At 42.4% G+C, this 18,416-nt stretch overlaps 5 protein-coding genes across 5 annotated transcripts; 2 read left to right on the top strand and 3 right to left on the bottom strand.

The window, feature by feature from the left end:
- Nucleotides 1-1,175: 1,175 nt before the first annotated feature.
- On the bottom strand, nt 1,176-7,487 carry LOC135346141 (cyclin-dependent kinase 18-like). The gene is made up of 13 exons (XM_064543660.1): nt 7,229-7,487; nt 6,867-7,000; nt 5,780-6,040; nt 5,496-5,552; nt 4,343-4,377; nt 3,959-4,196; nt 3,565-3,626; nt 2,939-3,061; nt 2,619-2,678; nt 2,364-2,454; nt 1,784-2,036; nt 1,458-1,553; nt 1,176-1,387 (listed from the first exon to the last, which is right to left on the bottom strand). The coding sequence occupies exons 1-13, from the start codon at nt 7,404-7,406 to the stop codon at nt 1,362-1,364; spliced, it is 1,614 nt and encodes a 537-aa protein (XP_064399730.1). The 5' UTR covers nt 7,407-7,487; the 3' UTR covers nt 1,176-1,361.
- On the bottom strand, nt 7,484-13,709 carry LOC135346140 (F-box DNA helicase 1-like). The gene is made up of 24 exons (XM_064543659.1): nt 13,571-13,709; nt 13,436-13,498; nt 13,245-13,355; nt 13,053-13,112; nt 12,580-12,854; nt 12,289-12,380; nt 12,121-12,232; nt 11,548-11,744; nt 11,125-11,309; nt 10,823-10,901; nt 10,665-10,757; nt 10,384-10,564; nt 10,078-10,186; nt 9,716-9,805; nt 9,427-9,563; nt 8,974-9,073; nt 8,784-8,923; nt 8,525-8,695; nt 8,389-8,470; nt 8,200-8,340; nt 8,015-8,118; nt 7,892-7,930; nt 7,764-7,832; nt 7,484-7,699 (listed from the first exon to the last, which is right to left on the bottom strand). Exons 1-24 carry the CDS (start codon nt 13,620-13,622, stop codon nt 7,622-7,624), a joined length of 2,760 nt encoding a protein of 919 aa, XP_064399729.1. The 5' UTR covers nt 13,623-13,709; the 3' UTR covers nt 7,484-7,621.
- LOC135346142 (UDP-xylose and UDP-N-acetylglucosamine transporter-like) lies at nt 13,682-15,372 on the top strand. The gene is made up of 9 exons (XM_064543661.1): nt 13,682-13,838; nt 13,908-14,124; nt 14,177-14,226; nt 14,286-14,367; nt 14,451-14,520; nt 14,591-14,646; nt 14,705-14,758; nt 14,810-14,885; nt 14,947-15,372. The coding sequence occupies exons 1-9, from the start codon at nt 13,750-13,752 to the stop codon at nt 15,267-15,269; spliced, it is 1,017 nt and encodes a 338-aa protein (XP_064399731.1). The 5' UTR covers nt 13,682-13,749; the 3' UTR covers nt 15,270-15,372.
- Nucleotides 15,373-15,596: 224 nt separating this feature from the next.
- Nucleotides 15,597-16,823, bottom strand: LOC135346145 (COMM domain-containing protein 7-like). The gene is made up of 6 exons (XM_064543664.1): nt 16,691-16,823; nt 16,562-16,615; nt 16,413-16,504; nt 16,156-16,261; nt 15,819-16,008; nt 15,597-15,763 (listed from the first exon to the last, which is right to left on the bottom strand). The coding sequence occupies exons 1-6, from the start codon at nt 16,769-16,771 to the stop codon at nt 15,687-15,689; spliced, it is 600 nt and encodes a 199-aa protein (XP_064399734.1). The 5' UTR covers nt 16,772-16,823; the 3' UTR covers nt 15,597-15,686.
- LOC135346143 (protein CLN8-like) lies at nt 16,823-18,411 on the top strand. Its single transcript, XM_064543662.1, has 2 exons — nt 16,823-16,963; nt 17,322-18,411. The coding sequence occupies exon 2, from the start codon at nt 17,325-17,327 to the stop codon at nt 18,258-18,260; it is 936 nt and encodes a 311-aa protein (XP_064399732.1). The 5' UTR covers nt 16,823-16,963; nt 17,322-17,324; the 3' UTR covers nt 18,261-18,411.
- Nucleotides 18,412-18,416: the final 5 nt, after the last annotated feature.

The following is an 18,416-nucleotide window of genomic DNA, read 5'->3' as shown; positions in this document are numbered from 1 at the left end:
GACGGCTATCTTCTTCAACTAGAGCACTTTAATCAGTACATCCCACTCCTTCAATCAAGGAAAAAGCTTGGCAAAAGAGCCTCTGTTCAGACCAGCTATATCATCGAGCCAGCATTCGATTGCAGCCATTCGCAGGTAAACGATACTGACAAAGATTGGGCCGAGAGATTATCACTAGGGGAGTTGAGATCTCAGCTGCTCGAAGTAGACCATCGTTTCTAAGGAGAGTGTGGTCGATGTTCAATCCAGTACACGGAGTCATGGATACCATGCAGTCCTCTCCTGCTGCTACTGCCCGAAACACTCGCAAAAAAACTGTCCTAGCCGAAGTGGAAGGGAACAGCATTTCAAATCGTTTCCGATTCCAAACCAGCAACCCCCAGTTCCAAAATGGTTTCCTTGGCTCAGTCAATATCAGCACTAACTACATCAAATGCAGGCCGATGAGGGTGTCCGTGGTTTTGCCCAAGGCTGGAGATGCGGGCACTGAGGTGGAGGCACTGATACTTGTATCTAAACAGGCAGAATGGAACGCTGCCTTTCAAATCTACGAGTTAGACTTTGGGGGTCGAGTGAGCTGAGACTCCATCAAGAACTTTCAGATTGAGCACAACGACCAAGTGGTAAGTACAGTGCTTGGTACAAACCACACACATGAATGTATTAGCTACATATATATGTATAGTTAGTTATTTAGAGAAGTGTGTAAAGATACAATGTGCTACGGTGCCATTAATTCTACAGAGGTGAATGGTGTCAGCAAATATTCCTTCATGCTATATATATATTGATCAGTGGAATTATGTCCCGCCCAGGGTTTGTCCACCCAGACAACAACAGTCGTAGTTTCTATCAATTAATAGCTGCATGTTTTTCATTCAGTGTATATAGCTCATGCATAACTATGTCATAGTGACACATTAGTTTCACTGCTTTATTTTGTTGTTGTGTATAATTACAGGCTCTGCAGTTTGGGAAGGCGGACACAAAGCAATACTGTTTGGACTTTCAAGCTCCATTCTCACCAATACAAGCTTTGTGCATTGCACTGTCGAGTATCCTCCACTATATGAACCTCACGAATAATGATCAGTAACCGTGCAAATAATGATCAGTAACCGTGCATATTCATCTTCCGAGTCTATTTCATCATGCTCATAATTATTCTCTCAATGTTTCATTCCATCAATAATAATAACAAGTGTATAATAGCATACGGTATAAAGGGGCATAGAAAAAAGCATTGGACGCAAAAGAACATGAAAAAATTAAATAAAACAATTTTACACAATAAAAAACTATACCAGTATAGTTGTGATGGTTCTGTCGATTGTATGAGGCTTGTAACTATGACAACTACATCAATAAACAGTGCTCTTTCTTCGATCTGTAGAAAAAAAATGTATCGTAAATATGAATTAAGTCCATAAAATTAATGATGTCGATTTGTTACCGACCTCTGCTGTATCTTGAATCCGTTGCTATGGAGTTGGGTGTTTTTTGACCGGGGTTAACAGAGAGGGTACATTCGGGTAGTGTGAATATGGAGACAACTATGGAGGGGGGGAGAGAGATTACAACTGGATAATTAATAATTTATTAGCAAGTAATTAAGTACAGGATGTCTTATCTTTTTGAAAGTAGAAGAGGGGCCGGGGCTCTATAATTATATCTGCTGTAGTTAGTTAGCTAGTTACATATAATTAAAAGTAAATACTATAATACTATAGGGAATGCTTATTTTAATTGAAGGCCAGACAAATTAATTCACACAACAGCTCACTGTTGGGTAGCTGCTGTATTCCTGGTCCCAGTGACTCGAAGTAAGGATGCCTCATCGCCTCTAGAGCCGATACTCTGTTCTTGGACTCGAACCGCAGCAGCTGCTCGAGAAGGTCAATGGCGTCGTGCTCTGATGCCAGACGGGGGGCGTGAGTGGTGAGGGGGTCAGCGTGGAAGATTGGGAACATGGCCGACTCAAACTCCTTGTTCTTGGTGATCCCCGGCCAGCTGGTCTCCGTGGGAGTGCCTAGAACCTACACAGCGAATAAGAAACAATTATTATAACGAGTGTGTGAGTACGTACACGTATCCATGGTGTCATAGCACACGTATCCATGGTGTCATAGCTGGTGAACACAATATGTCATATCTGGTAGAATACTGAAACAAATGTCTACACAAATTAAAGGCTGCAGCTAAAAATTTAATATGAAAGCACAAAACGGTCTTCTAAAGTCCTTAAGGAGAGTGGCAATACAAATAGCTAGGTCCCTTTACCTCTAACAGAATATACATGATCAAAATTAATGCCTGTAGCTATATACATGCATAGCACACAAAGGCATCCATAGCAACAATACCTTCCACTGGAGTAAGAGTTCCTCCTCCGTGTTTGAGCCTGGGAACATGGGCCGCCCACACGCCATCTCAAAGAAGATACAACCAACACCCCTACACACAGTCAGTGAAATGTGGTCAACAGAGATATTGATACGGTGAGATAATAGATCAGTGTGGCATCGATAATCATTGAGTCATATCCTCCCCCTATAGCTAGGAAAGGGGGCTATAAGGAATTTTGTACCCCCCATACCACATGTACTCCATGTACGTACCACATGTCAATGTTGTCTGAGTAGTCGATGGAGCCCAACAACACATCTGGGGGTCTGTACCTGAAGGGGGGTATAAAACAGTGTTACAATTTATATCCCCTATTATATTTATACTCACTGCATATACGATTCAAACCATGCGCTTCACATAATGGGTAGCTATTTGTTAATAGAACAGAGAAAGTACATGGAATATCAGCGCCTATACATTATGGATTTGAGGCCCTTACCAACTGTGAACTGTGCATGCATAATTATAGTCAATGAATGGAAGTACAGAGTAGAATTAAAACCTCTAGCAGCTAGCTATAATAGCTCACCATAAAGTGACTACTTCATTGGAGTAGGTCTTGGTTGGAACAGACTTAGCTCTGGCTAGACCAAAGTCGGCCAGTTTAAGATCTCCTTCCTCCCCAATGAGGAGGTTCTGGGGCTTCAGATCTCTGGGGGGGGGGGGCATGCGAGTTATAAGCGTACACATCACAGCATAGCTATACATATACGTACATGACATTCAGGGAATAATTTTGGGATAACGGATCGAGTAAGAGAGGTGAATCTCAAAAAAAATCGAAGTAGACGATGGCCCAATGCAATGTACAGTACTAAATACTGAAATCTTGGAACAGGATTAAAGGTGGTGGGGATGACACATACTGAGAACCACAACTAGTAAGCCCATGCATTGTTATCTTATCAATTAACACACAATGCTGGTGGGTCCATTATGGTGGTGGGTCCATTGTGGTGGCAGTGGAGTTTATCTAGTACACCAACAAAATATCTGACACAACCACAGTAGACAATCAGCCAGCAGCTCAGTACCCCACAAGTGGCCTATGCACTGCAAACAAACAGCTGTCCCAGATTATCATATGCACACACACCTATCAGCCAACCGCCACACCTAGCCCTGTGTTAGTTAGCCATAATTGATAGAATATACCTGTGCAGTATTCTCCTTGCATGACAGTACGCCAGTCCTCTGAGCAGCTGGTACAGGAACAGCTGCAGGCAAGAGACGCGTACATGATCTAAGAGGTTTCAATCAGGCTGCATGTATGCTTCAAATGTGTAAGCAGTCATGTACAGCTAGCGCGGACAATAGGTTGTTATAGGACATGCACATGTATAGGCGTAACTAGAGCGATAGTTACAAACAAATCAAGTTACATGTACAGCTCAAATTAATACAAACAGAAAGACTACACCAGAGTGTATCTTGAGAGATGGGCCACTGATATGCAAACAATCTCAATACTTTCTCTAACAGTGTGATCCGTGTACAGTGCTCGCCCTCACGTCACCTGACACTGATACGTACAGAGATAAGCACTCACTCTGACATTGTTCATGCTCATCATCCCAGAGCAGTTGTCCATGTACTGTTTCAAGTCTCTGTCCATGTGTTCAAATATCAGCGTGAGGGAGATGTGTGTGTGGATGATGTCATGGAGCAGCACAATGTTGGCATGCTTCAGGTCCTTTAACAGCGAGATCTCCCTAATGGCAGTACAGGGAGCACCCTCCTCTGGCTCTAGTCGTATCTCCTTCAGTGCTACTAGCTTCCCAGTGATACTGTGTGTGTGTGTGGGGGGGGGGTATACGTCAAAAGCAAGAGTATTTAAACGCTTCAGACAAAATTAAGCGCAAATCTTTATAAGAAAAAAATGCGTTTAGTACAATTAATTAGTATAATGGTGGACAGCTGTCTGTGTACGTACCTGCTCTTTCCCTTGTACACAGTGGCGTAGGTGCCCTGCAAGAAACAAGATGAGAGGAGGTAAACATTCATTCAGACCTTTACTAACAGAGGTCGTGAATAAGCTACCCAACTCAGCAGTGGGCTACCATGACACCTGCACCTGTGTAGCTACCTACACTATCAGGCATGTACTGGATAGGCTTTGAATTCAATATATATGGCTATGATTCTAGTCCACTGATATCCACACATAGAATACTGTCTGTCACACTGGCATTGTATAACCATAACAATGTGAGTGTGTTGTGGTCAAGAGCACACTGTATATGCACACACTAACAGAGTCAGGTAATTGTTCTGTGTGCTCTGAAACACTATCCTAGTTCGACTGAAAACTGACAAACAACAATATTTCACCTGCACTATTATACTAACATAACTATTGATATCGGCTACATTACAGCGCTCCATATAAACAAGGCACAGTTGACTATTTTCTGCCCGTGCTCAATGAGGCTTGTAAATACCCTCCACGACTCGACTAGTTTCCTGTGTATGCTGACAAACTACCACCGCTCAAGCAGCTAATAATATAAACAGTGCAAATAAACAAACCACAACTTGTAGGAAGTACATTATATATAGGCCAAGTATATGCGCTGGAACAATTCGCATTCGATGATTATATTTATACAATGCAGACAAAGTACTAGAAGTGCCCTAATTATTATTATACCATAAGGAGACTTGAATCCATAATTATTATACCACTGTATACGTAGGCAACCAGTTCCATGCACACAACACATACTTATAATAGCTAAAGGGGATCTAAATGGCCTATAAAGAGGCTATCTTGTTTCAGACAGACACAGCTGTGTACAGCCTCCCACACGTACCAACTATCTCCTCCCACTTCTGTTGACATGCCCTGTGTCACAAAGAGGTCCCATGAGAACTGTGCAATGAGCTAGCCTAAGCCTTAAATGGGGGGCATGGTATTTGACTACGTAGGCACTGTGAATGAGATTGAGGGCAATAAGGTGTCAGCATTGCAGCTGCTATGAATACAGGGTCACTATGGATATGGCCGTGGAATGCGGCTATGGAAGGGGGGCAGTGTAACTTGTTTTGAAGGTCGGGATGGTATTCTAAACTGACCGTACACTCACCTCTCCAAGCTTTTCCAGTCTGGTGTATGTCTGTAGCTTCCCAAACCCAATCTCAGACTGCAAAACACAGAAAGTAGTTATAATCAACCACATAGCTACTCACTGTGACAATCTCTATCACCTCAAAACACTACCCATGGACCCACTAGGGCCACTACAGGTCACCACAAACACCACATGAAGTTACTCAGGAGGGTCTACCACTACTACAACTAAAGGACAGAAAAAGGACTACTAATTAATGACTATTGATGCTATGCTTAGCGCAGGACTACTCAGCTCACCAGGGAGGCTCTTCTCTGTCGTCTGTTAGCCTCAGGCATGTAGGACGGTGGCTGTGGTGGCCGGAGGAGGTCGGAAGGAGAGAGAGGAGGACTGATGGAGAGGTCGGTCATGCTGGACGGGTTGGAGAATGAGTGAGAATGGGAGTGGAAGTTCCGTGGTAGAGTGTTGACTTGAGTGGCAGACTGCGCTCGACCGAGGTGGCCAAAGAGAGGGAGGGTGAAACGCTGTGTTTTTGTGTTTGTCTCTGCAAATGGCGGGGACTGTGTGTGTGTGTGTGTGTTTTGTGATACAATGGGGGGGGGGGGTTAATGCAGACACGGTTTATATAACATCATTCATTGTAATCGAAGAAACATGATACAATCATGGACAAGGGAGATACAGTTCACCGAAGATAACAATAGTTTGCTACGGTTGAGCAGGCACATCAGCTCATTAGGATACACAAAGGATCCTTGTGTAATCAAATATCCGCTGTTTGCAATCAGTGAAACTTGATTTATTGGGCACAAATCACCCAGACTACACTAGCACAAGAAACAGATGCGATATGTACAAGAACAGGAGCAATAAAATAAACAAACAGCCGTGCTTCAAATTCAGTCACTGAACTATTCTCAGAGTATCAATAACACTGCACAGTTATAATAATACGACACCCGCACAACACAATGACAAGGACTTATAAAGTAGTATGCTTTTACACCGTATCTAAAGTGTACAATATTACAACAGAATAAGATTTATTTTTTACTATCTGACATGAGATATAATTATGCTCAGTCTGTACAAGTAAAATATTTGTTGACCTTGCTACAGTCCTTGTGTACAAACACACTCACAGTGGGGTCGCTAAGATATTATCTGATGAGCTGGTTAGAAAGAAAGACATAACAATGTATGCCGCCACCAGGTAGTAGGAGGAAAGGCTTTTGCTAACTGGCTGGGTTCCCTGTTTTAGATATGTACCACTATTCCTTATTACTAGCCTGAGGCTGGGGTAATGCTATCACTTGAACACAGAGGTAGGGACTAGTGCTACCGGAGGCTGGGGTAATGGAGTGCACGTATTATGAAGGGTCTCACCCTTGATTTGTTGCTGATCCTTCGCAAGCTCTGAGTTCCCGACTGCAGTGGTCCATCGGTTGTGTATACGTCGCCATCCACATGGTCCTCCTCCAGGGCAACATTCACAAACCCATTCTGAGCAGTGCTCTTGCCTGAGGGGAGATTGTACGTACGTGAACAAACAGCTATTACTTGCATGTACGTTGACCTGGTAGATCAAGCAGCTTAGTATTATTTTATTCTCTACAACTCTACAACATCTAGCTGGATGTTTGGGCTAATTTAGCCAATTAGAGCTCATTTGCAGCTAATGCAGCCAGAAAAAGTAAATAAGATGTTGTGTATGCATGCATGCAGTCAGCTAGCTAGCTTGCTCGCACCACTTCCATCTGCAACATAAGGCTCGTCTCTTGCTTTCTTTCTGCCCAGGGTCCATGAGAGACGCTTGGATTTCTTGTGCTTTGTAGGCATAGCAGCAGCACCAGTTTGTCCAGACACTTTGTTAGTTACTGTCGAGTCTGACTTGTGTGATAGTGGTCTAGGTTGAGTGGACATCATGCACTGTGTTCAGCGTTATGTACTTCTCTTTGTATAGCTAGAGTGTCAGCTCGTGTCTGGTTGCACAGTATCCGCCCTTCAACTGCTTGTGAATATCATTATCACTGTAAGTTTACATGTAATGCAGAAGGAATGCACTGTGGAGATATAGTGATTGTTGAATACAAAACAAGGATAAATAACTTGGAAAAAATTATTGAGCTGAAGTGATAAAGTTAACAGATTTTCTGCAACAGTCTTTCGCCACAGCAGGAAGCACACCCTGGAGGCTGAGATACCGTTTCCTTGGTGCTCTGTGCAAAAACATTAATCACGTAATACAATAGGTGTCGATGTCGTAAGTGTACATCTGCTTACCAAGATAAATGTTGGTTTCTCTAGCAGAAGTGGGCAACCTTCACCACACTGGCCACAGGTGCTAGTAGCCTGTGCAGTTGGATGTACGTATATATACACATAGAATGGCTATCATTTGACCAACTCACCTCAGTTGGAACTCTTGGAAAGCAAAACTTCTCAAATTTCTATTAATAAAAAAGATGTCTCAATCAGCTCAGAAATCGTTCACACTTTACCGACAGAGAACGTTCGTTCACACATACACATACCTTGTTAAGCACACCGAGAATAGTTGGGGATATGACAAGTTTGCGTTTTGCTCGTGTCATGGCGACATATATAAGATTCCTCTCGTCTTCCTCAACCTCTCTAACTGCAGTGAGATAAAAAGCGAGACACATCCAACACACGTCATGTGATGTCATGTGATGTCATGTGATGCTCACACACTCACCATTACCACTCCTTGCAGAACTACTATCTTCAGAATCAAATCCCCCAGTTTCAATCTCAAAATCAGCAGTGTAGTCGTCGGCTACGAATACAGTATCGAACTCTAACCCCTTGCTCTTATGAGCGGTGGAGAAGATTACATCTGCAAGAAGGGAAAGATTTTGAACATTTAATAAAATAAAAAACTTACCTGCAGTGTTAGAATCGAAGATGACTCTCTTCCTGATCTGCTCCATCAGATACGGCATTTGCTTGTAATATTTATCACACACCTACAGAATTATCACGACACACACAACTGTAGCATGGCTATATCTATCGTTTACCTTTATCTTCCCCAACAACGGTTTGTCCCCAGACTGCACGGCCCTGGTAACAAGATCACGATAGGATTTGTACCCCCACTTTATCTCAGGGAACTTAAGAGTCTTCACGTCTTCCCCTCTCTTGAGGGCAGCAATGTCCTCTAGCGTGTTAAAGCCATACTTATTGAGATCCTGAAACGGAAGAGGGTATATTAAGTATAAATTATGCACAATCAGCACACAACAATGAAATGATTATGTATTATGCTTATACGGGTACCTTCTTTGACTCCACACCAGCAAACCCAATGCAAGCGTGTGGCCTAGCCCTGATCACCGTGACAACCTCATCAAAGAGGGTGGCGTTAAGACGACAAATGACCGCCTCCTGTCCAGACACACTCTCACCAGTGATACTGCCTGCAACCATACTATTATAAGTCAATCAATTAATGTTTGATGTTTATCACCATCTTTCAGTGTGCCGATGAGGATCTGCTGTTTGTCAGGCTTGAAGTGGGAGAGGGCAAGCTCACAAGCGTAAGAGATCTCAGGTCCAAATCTGAAAGACTGAAAGGGAAACTTGTAATAGTTGTGACGCAGGCAAAGCTGTGTGCGGTTATTACTCGACTATAACACTTCAACTTTTAAGAGGTAAGTTTTCCTTTTCAATCACATTTACAACTAAGGTTGAGGTTTGCCCTAACCCGAGGTACTGCATCTCTGGACTGGACAACAATCGGGTGGGAGTGGTCCTCTTACCAAACCTCCCACTACACGTATTCTTTCTAGCTTACCCTGGAGAGATGGTAGGTGTGGGTGGCAGTGATCTAGCTTACCCTGGAGAGATGGTAGGTGTGGGTGGCAGTGATCTAGCTTACCCTGGAGAGAAGGTAGGTGTGGGTGGCAGTGATCTAGCTCACCCTTGAGAGATGGTAGGTGTGGGTGGCAGTGATCTGGTTGAGGGCATTACAGGCGCCTCTGAACGAATAGATCTGCTGGTTGGGGTCTCCCACAAACACCTTTGCTGTCTGCTGACGTGTCAAAATATCGGTGATGGCTGTAAGAGGACAAACAAAGCTCCATGTCAGTGCGATGAACAACTACAGCGAGCTATCACCGTCTCCCTATACATGTAATGTAGTTGAATGAACTAAAAACAACTCATTGACAAAAATGTCCTTATTTTTAGTTTGACAGCACTTGTAGAACCTGGTGAAAGATCCTGTGCCTCATCAACCAGGATCACATGATACCGAGACAGGTCCATGGGTTCTTGCAACTGGTACAACTTCAGATACCCTGTGAGCAAATTAGAACTTGCCAATTGTACACTGTATGTGGGTGGACGCTCGTACATGTACATGGCCTAGGTAATGGCCGTTTAACTATCTAGAGGCTAAAACATTGAGTATGGACAGTGTGTACATGCACTGACCATCGTGAGTCATTCTTATCTTCATGAGGCTAAAACATTGAGTATGGACAGTGTGTACATGCACTGACCATCGTGAGTCATTCTTATCTTCATGAGGCTAAAACATTGAGTATGGACAGTGTGTACATGCACTGACCATCGTGAGTCATTCTTATCTTCATATTGTCCTCCTCCAATGATTGCATCAGTCTCCAGTAGCGTTTAGTATCAGCCAAGATGGCAGTCTCGGGAAAGTGGTAAGTGAGCTGATTGATGGACAATAATTATAGAACGTACATGTACACGTTGACAACCAATCAGTATACTATAAAAACTAAACGGATAATCTTGAAATACTGAGAATGTATCTGCAGCATGCAACAATTGATTAAGTACATCCTTGCTACACAACACATGAAAGTATACAAACATTAATCGCTATACACGTAGTTCAATCACTCACACTGCTATTGACGACATGCTTCAGGTCAATGTTTTTATCAGCACTGGCAAAGTAGTTGTTGAGAGTGTCCTTCACACACCTAGCCAGACACATTTTCATGGAAACAGAGCGCTCTGAGTCAATATTCCAAGAAATGGAGAACACTTGCAATTCAGAGCCGAGTTTTTTCTTGAACCAATTCCTGCGTGGAGAGAATAAGCTGTCAATGATATCGAACAATAGTACAGAGACAACTGTACATACAGCAAGAAAAGAGATCTTGGAGAAGTGCAGCAACTCACCCAGTGTGTTCAAAAGCAAGGGAGTGGAATGTGCGAGCCTCCACATTTCTACAGTCTGAAAATATTGAGCTGTAGGCATGTTGTTGAACAGATCTGCAAACAGAGAAAATGATACATTAATTATTACACTAGCGTTGTTTGAGTGAAGCTCAACTAACTTGTTGTAGACGCAGTAGAGGAACGAGCAATGAGGGTTGGCCTTGGTAATGTGATAGAGAGTGGTGGTCTTGCCAGTGCCTGCACATCATGTGACACACATAGGGAGGGGGGATGATGGCAAGGGGTTCGTATTGGTTTTGACACAAGGCTAAGTAGCTCGTAACTATCAGGCCTAACAAAGTTTGCATTCGCTCGTACTGAGACCAAGAAATATTTTTATAAAACAGAGCAGCCAAAATTAATGTGTTGAGCTCTCTATGAACTGGGTATTCTTACAATAGTAGCCGTACACTTAAACTACCTGCAAGGGCTAACACTTTGACGGTCTGTTCTTTCTGGAAACCGTGCTGTACAATTTTCATCTGCTGACTCGTGAGTTTAGAGGCTGCAGCGAGAGTGTGCCCATTGTCTGTCTCCTCTGTGGTGATGTTAACCACACCCCTTCTCTCCATGACGTCCAGCACGTAGTACAGGTAGTAATGGAACCTTAGAGACACAGACACGTATGTGAAGAAAACGAATAATACAAAGGGAAACGACACGTACACCACCACTATAACGTATCACTTCAAAAATGCTGTGTCAGGTAAACTGTTAAGCTATCTTCCTCAAATGGCTACATTAAAATTACTAAAGCAACGATTCAAATAGTAGAAAGCGTGGACCATCAAAGATAGCCATTGTTGCACGGCACCAGTAGGTGATAATATCTAAGCCCGCTCACCGAGGCGATATTGTAGGTGATGTTTTAAAGAGTGTGGCCAGACAGTAGAGGATCTCGCTGAGCTCAGTGTAGGAGAGGGCAGGGCTACTGAACCCACCCTCCATTGGACGAGCGAGGAGACGAACCAAATCCAACAACTGATGGACACTCTTGCAGCAAGCTACCAGCATCACCAACTCTTGGAGATCAGTCAGTTTCTGGAGGAAGAAAGGACATCATCATAATTAGAGTAAGTACACAGTGTGTGTGTGTGAGAAGATGCTGCCACAGATGGTGTTTACAATCCTGGAATTGTCAGTTGTCCTATATCTCATCCCATACGTATCAACAGTACATATAGCTGTGCCCCGGCTGCTTCTAGATCGAGGCTCACCGTTAAAATTTGAAAAGGCCAGCTGCACCATAGTCACAATATAATAGCTACATGTATATTTACACGGCACTCTGACAGACACCACAATGCACAGTTGAAATATTGAGAAGTACAAACAACCACTAACCTGCAGCAGCTACACACAGTAAATATGACGTTCAGATGCTCAAGATCGAGATATAAACTAATCAATGACATACTTCCTCAGTATTTGATTGGTCGTAGATGCGGGAGATGCAGGGATACTGTGGGTGCTTCACAAGGACAGGTTTCAGGGTGGCTTGCACACGAGAGAACTCTTCCTTCACAAACCTACGTACATATTATATAGGAACAATCACAAGATTATGAACTGTATATAAACGAACTTTAGAGACTCATGGAGAACAGGCAGACATGGCGTGATAGGTTCACGCTCAAACTCTCCTTTGTGGTAAATCAGTTTCCATTTCGCAAACGACTATAATAAAAAGTTTGTTAGTAATGTAACATTAATAGAAGAGGTATACACTCCTATAGATATTACAGTAACCAAATCAATTTACACGATAGATGAAGTACCTCTGAAGGGGTATTACATTGCATGCCACCTGCGGCTACGCCCCGAGGCATAAAGAGCACTGAAATTCACATGATATGATAAATCACATGATACGTACCTTGTTAACGACAATGCTGTTCCATAGTTTGCAGACGAGGCAGGCCGATGTGTACAGATCCACTGCCCCCAGTCTATCAAGTATGTTCTCCAGCACCTCACGTGGGAACACCAGTCCATTAACTACACCCGCAGGGGAACCAGGGTCAAGGGTGAGTGTACACTCAGCGTCTAGCGAGTCAGAGAAGTCCTTAGAGTCGTCTGATATAATCACTGAATGACTGCCGTGCTCATTTAACTGCTGCTGCTCATCTTCAACTTCTTCAATAAACGATGCTGTATAGGTCAGGAGATACATTTTTATAAATAGTGGCTTACATATAACTTTGGCGATTTGGCGAATTTTACCTAAAAAACGCCCAGTCGGTCAAAATGGCTGATATGCCAAATATAATACCTGCCAAATTTTAAAGTTATACGGTATATTATTTCGTACATGTATGGATGGATGTATGTCCCTAGCTAGCTACTCACTGAAAGACTGGTTGTTAGGGTCCAGTGACTGCTCCTCTTCCACCTCTTCAATGAACGATTCTACATGTGAGCAAAGTAACAATTACGAAACAAAGTGACAAGTTATTTTTTAATGGCTGTTTAATTTGCATCAATAATTATTGTGTCTCGAGTGTCATATGTAATTTTCATAATTACAACTTTTACACTCACCAAATGATTGGTTGTTGATATCGAGTTTGTCTTCATCGTCAAGGTGAGAGCTTTGTGATGCAGTAGCTTTCCACTGCTCTTGTTCGTCCTCCACATCTTCAATAAAGGACACTGAGAGAGAGAGAGAGAGAGTGTGTGTGTGTGTGTGTGTGTGTGTGTGTTGTTACAGTATAGCAGCTATAGCAACTCACTACATGACTGGCTGTTGATGTCAAACCTCTCTGGTGTACTGCATCTCCCTCCCCTCACACGTTCTGCATATAATTTATAAAAGACCATGTTCTAGCATGCAACAGAGAAATGACAGTGATATAGCATTCCTATACCTTCAAGATCTGTCAAGCAAATCCTTTTAGCTGAAGGCAGATCATCTTCCATAGTTCTTCAATAGTAGAGCTAGAGCAGAGTTCGAGGTATGGTTTCAGTTTCATGTCCATGTGGTTTGTTTGCTGATTCAGCTCTGACGATCCTAACCATCTGGAGGTGTACTTGTGACTCAGTGAGTATGGAGCTCAAGTTAACTCTTTTCATAGCCATCTCTCTGGTGTTCCTAGGATGCTGCTCAAATGTTGTGTTTCTAGAGCTAATCATAAAGTAAGCAACTACACAATTTTAATATCAGGCAATCGATCAAAAAATATAAAAAATATACCACATGCACAGAGATGACCCCGGAGCTGGAAATATTATCACGTTTTTCCAGTTCCTCTTTGTCTCACTGGAAGGAGTTGTGTTTGTTTCGCACTTTTTCCGAGTACGTCCAGTAATCCCCATCCGCAAGTACATCTTCATGGTCATGTTCTACTTCTTTGTCAGTATCGTCAACAACTACGCCCTCAACTTCAATGTACCTCTCCCCCTGCACATGATCTTCAGATCGGTAAGTTCTTAATGTGTGATTACATCATAACCCTATCGGCTATTTCCTACAGGGCTCTCTCGTGGCGAATATGGTTATGGGTATATTGATACTAAAGAAAAGGTTTGTACACAAAGGATTATGTGTTTTTTGTCCTTTCTATTGTTTCCATTTCATCACAGTTATTCAGCATCAAAGTATGTTGCGGTGTTCATGATCTTTGTTGGTATTTCCCTGGCTACCTTTGCGTCAGCTCAATACATGGTACACTTATGCACCATTTAATGTAGCATCTTGTACTCACTTACATGACTGTATGTAATGGTGTCCCCCCTCCCTTTATTTAGAATGGAGAGTCCAGTGATGAAGGGACTAGTAGCGAGACAAGCTATACCAGTATCGTCACAATGACCATTGGTATGTGCACTCATAGATAGACTACACGTGGGCATTAATTATGAGTGGAGAAATTAACGATATTCTACAGGTATTGTGATGCTTCTAACTGCTCTGTTTGGCTCGGCAAGAATGGGAATATTTCAGGTACCTCGATCGTTTGTGACTTATTTTTAGAACATTCCGTATACCCGTGATATTACAGGAATTGCTTTACAAGGAGCATGGCAAACACCCGAGGGAGGCAATGTTCTATACTGTAAGTGCTCACTGATGCAATCGTGTCTATATAACTTTTCTGGCTCTGCAGCACGCTTTACCTCTACCAGCATTCCTGATTCTAGGAACAAACATTTGGAGCAGAATTATCTCCTTTTCAGCATCTGGTTAGGCCTATAATAATACTATAGCAGTTTTTCCATAATTTATTTTTGTCATTTCATGCAGAGCCTATCTCGTTAGTGTACACTTTGACCATTCCTAAGATGTGGTTCTATGTTATCTGCAACTGCATCACTCAGTACGTCTGTATCCGAGGAGTCTTCGTTCTCACGACAGAGTGCCCCTCCCTCATCGTTACCTTGGTCGTCACACTGCGTAAATTCGTTAGCCTCGTCTTCTCTATCTTCTATTTCAACAACCCCTTCACCATCACCCACTGGCTGGCTACTCTGCTCGTGTTCTCTGGGACTGCCCTCTTCACTGGTGTGTTCAACCCTCTCCTGGACCGGCTACTACCAAAGATGGACAATAAGACTAAGAAAGAATAATATTTTTGCTTTGCACGTTCCTGGCCATACATTCTGCTTATTTATTTTTTTTCTGAATTATTGCCGTACTGCACATAGAATGACTTCTTTAAAGATAATATAACGAATGTCGCAAGCTGCGCTGTGCTAATGCCTCTTGCCATGTTATGCTTTCGCTCAAAAAGTATTAGAGTGTTAAATACAGTAGAGGGAATAAGCTAATGAATTTTACATTAAAGTTTTTACATGCTATTCACAAAATAATTGAGCCATGCATCTTCAGTGCGGCCTTGGATCGAGGCTAAAAGATCCCCTTCCTCCCTTGTGAGGCTACGCCTTGAGGCATAATTATATTAACCATAAGATTATGTTTTCATGATAACACAATTACAAACGACAATTTGACGAGACCAACAAGTACTAGTGAGACATGAAGAGTCAACCTAAATATTCTAAGCTAGCTTTAGCCTTCTCCATTTGGTGAAGGAAGGAGTAAAACTGAGGAAGAGTCAGCTCTGTAAGTAAGAAAATAACTTCAATGAAATGGAATTCAGTTGTATAATAACTTGCCCATAAAGACTTCTTCTGTTCCCACCCCCTTGTCAAGGACCAGCTTTAGTTGTAGGAAAGTGTTGCCAACTTTCTTCATGTCACTGTCTGCGGCAGTCACTCCAAACCTCCACTCCATGTCCACCAGTTGGTTGACGGTGAGCGACTGACCAGCTGCCAATCTCGACAGGGACAACAGATTAGCTTTCCACTGAGAGTAACAAACCAATAAATTAAAGACAAATACAATGTAGATTAGAAATATAAGCCATAAATGAGCATACAATTTAATAACAAAAATTGCTTGGGATAAAAAAGAGGTTTGTGTACTCCATCCATTTGTATTGTGGTTTCTCACCTTGCCAGCTATCCATGCAGCCTTTTCTTCAGAGAGACCCAGTTGAATGAGGTCCTCCTTCAGATAGCCAGGAGACAGGTTCTTCTTGAGAGCGGCTTTGAAGAAGTTTGTCGAGTCAAGGGGTGTAATGTTAAATGCTACTTGGCCTAAGGTGCTACAAGAAGGAGCATTACCAATATACCTTATGACACCAGCAAAAGACCAAGTGATTAGTCAATACACAATGTACAGTATGCTAAAAGGTTGGAAAGGATATGACTAGAATTGTCTTGACGAGATTCTTCAGAGCAGCTAGTCCAAATGATTTCTGAGCAGCAAACTCCTCCAGTTGACCAAGAAACTGACCTGACTGTGAACACATACAAATTCAGCGTACTGTCATATATACCTCTCACAGCTAACTCACTTGCTGTGGATCATTCAGAAAGTTGAAGACAAGAGTGTTCAATTCTGCAAACGCCTGTCGGACAGAGTGGAAATACAATCGATCATGGTGGACAAAGCTATAATCAAGGATGGCCTATATGAGACTCACATCTTCTCCAAACTTGTTCAGATTCCCAAAATCAGTGTAGAACTGATCCTCTGGACGCTCACTGCTGAAGTGCAGTGCCATCTTCTTTATTTACATGTACCTAGTACCTGATCAAAGGGGGTGGGGCTTGCATAGCCACATGTGACTGACAGCTCCAACCACATTCACACATTCCAACAGAAAAGCTGAACTTGAGCTTCTCCCTCGACTTCCAGGAAACTACGTGAACACCAAGATCTGTGCTAGGAGCTTCTCTGCTAAGAGTGAAGAGTGGTAAGCCAAGACTTAGAGATTGTTGGAGCTTTTCATTATTATATTATCTACACATGATCTTTGCTGATCAGTTTTTGCATTGTGTATAAAGGCATATAATTATAAATCAATAATAATCATAGGCTAGTGAAAAATAAATGTGTGTATGTGCACAAAGACTCTACTCCAGAAAATATATATATATAGTAATTTTTTGTTTAAAATAAATAGGTAACCTTTCTGTACACTTGTGTGTACTAGATGGCAATTCAGGATAAGGCAGTAGTATAGTATTACCCTATAGTATTCATGAGCAATCACATGCCTACTATACTGTCATGTGCGTGTAGGCATGTTCATAATTATGTGAATTTTGCAGATAATGAAGACCCCCACCTGGGTTCATCAGATATGGGAGAACCCACCTGATCCTGTCGTGTTTTTCTTTCCCGTAATGGCCGACGTAAATATGAGGAAATTTGAAACGAAACTTCTTGTCATATCGCTGGCATTTTTTGCATCGCTCTTCGTTTTCTGTGCATCGTACTTTGTTTCTTATACATTTGTGACGTTTCGCTCAAGGCTGAGACCCAAAGAGAAGGTATTCTGGTGCTTGTCATTTGTTCGAGCTTTGTTTGGCTTGGTTTCCACATTCATCGGCTTCTGGTACATTGCATTTGATGATACCCTGCAAAAAGATGTGGTAAATGGAAACTCTCAGACTTCTTTCCTCGCAGTGTATATAGCTGTTGGCTTCTTCATCTTTGAGTGCACTGCTCTGTTTAGTTCAATAGCGATGTTTGGAGGATTCGACGCGTTCCTTGTTGCTCATCACACACTCAGTCTTCTTGGCTTTGGAACTGTTGCCTATTGCGAGACCACTCATTTCTTCTCTGTGGTTGGTATGCTGCTAGAGATGACGACTCCGTTCTCATGTTTGTGCTGGATGTTCTTGAAAGCTGGAATGGCTCATCTTCCTATCTGGAAAATCAATCAGATTCTCCTTGTCCATCTGTTTCATTGTCGAACCACGATTGAAGGATATTTTTACTACAAGTTGTATATGCAATGGGAGAATGTCCACCACCATATGCCCCGCCCCATTTTCTGGATGCTTGTCGTGCAGCTCACCCTTCAGTTTTTTATTCTCACTCCCTATTGGACGTACAAAAAGATGGGGCAGCTCTTCAACCCTGTCGATTGGAACCATCCGGAACTCCAAAAAAATAAGAGTGATAGCAAAAACGGAGTGACTGACGTTACTGGTAGTAGCCCCAAGAAAAGCAAGTCAAAGAAAGGGTTGAAAAAAGAAAACTAACTAGGAAATATTTTTGTATAGATCTGTACACCCTTTCCAGCAACTTTCTCTTTCCCTCCATTTTTGTACCCTTATTTATTATCCCACTAGTTGTATAAAATTCATTATTGAATGGTGAGCACAATGAATTATTAATTGTTTTCCCTCAAAATGATT

Source organism: Halichondria panicea, chromosome 13, assembly GCF_963675165.1.
Source record: "Halichondria panicea chromosome 13, odHalPani1.1, whole genome shotgun sequence".
Classification (NCBI taxonomy): Eukaryota; Metazoa; Porifera; class Demospongiae; order Suberitida; family Halichondriidae; genus Halichondria; species Halichondria panicea.
This window is presented reverse-complemented; position numbering and strand designations above follow the sequence as displayed.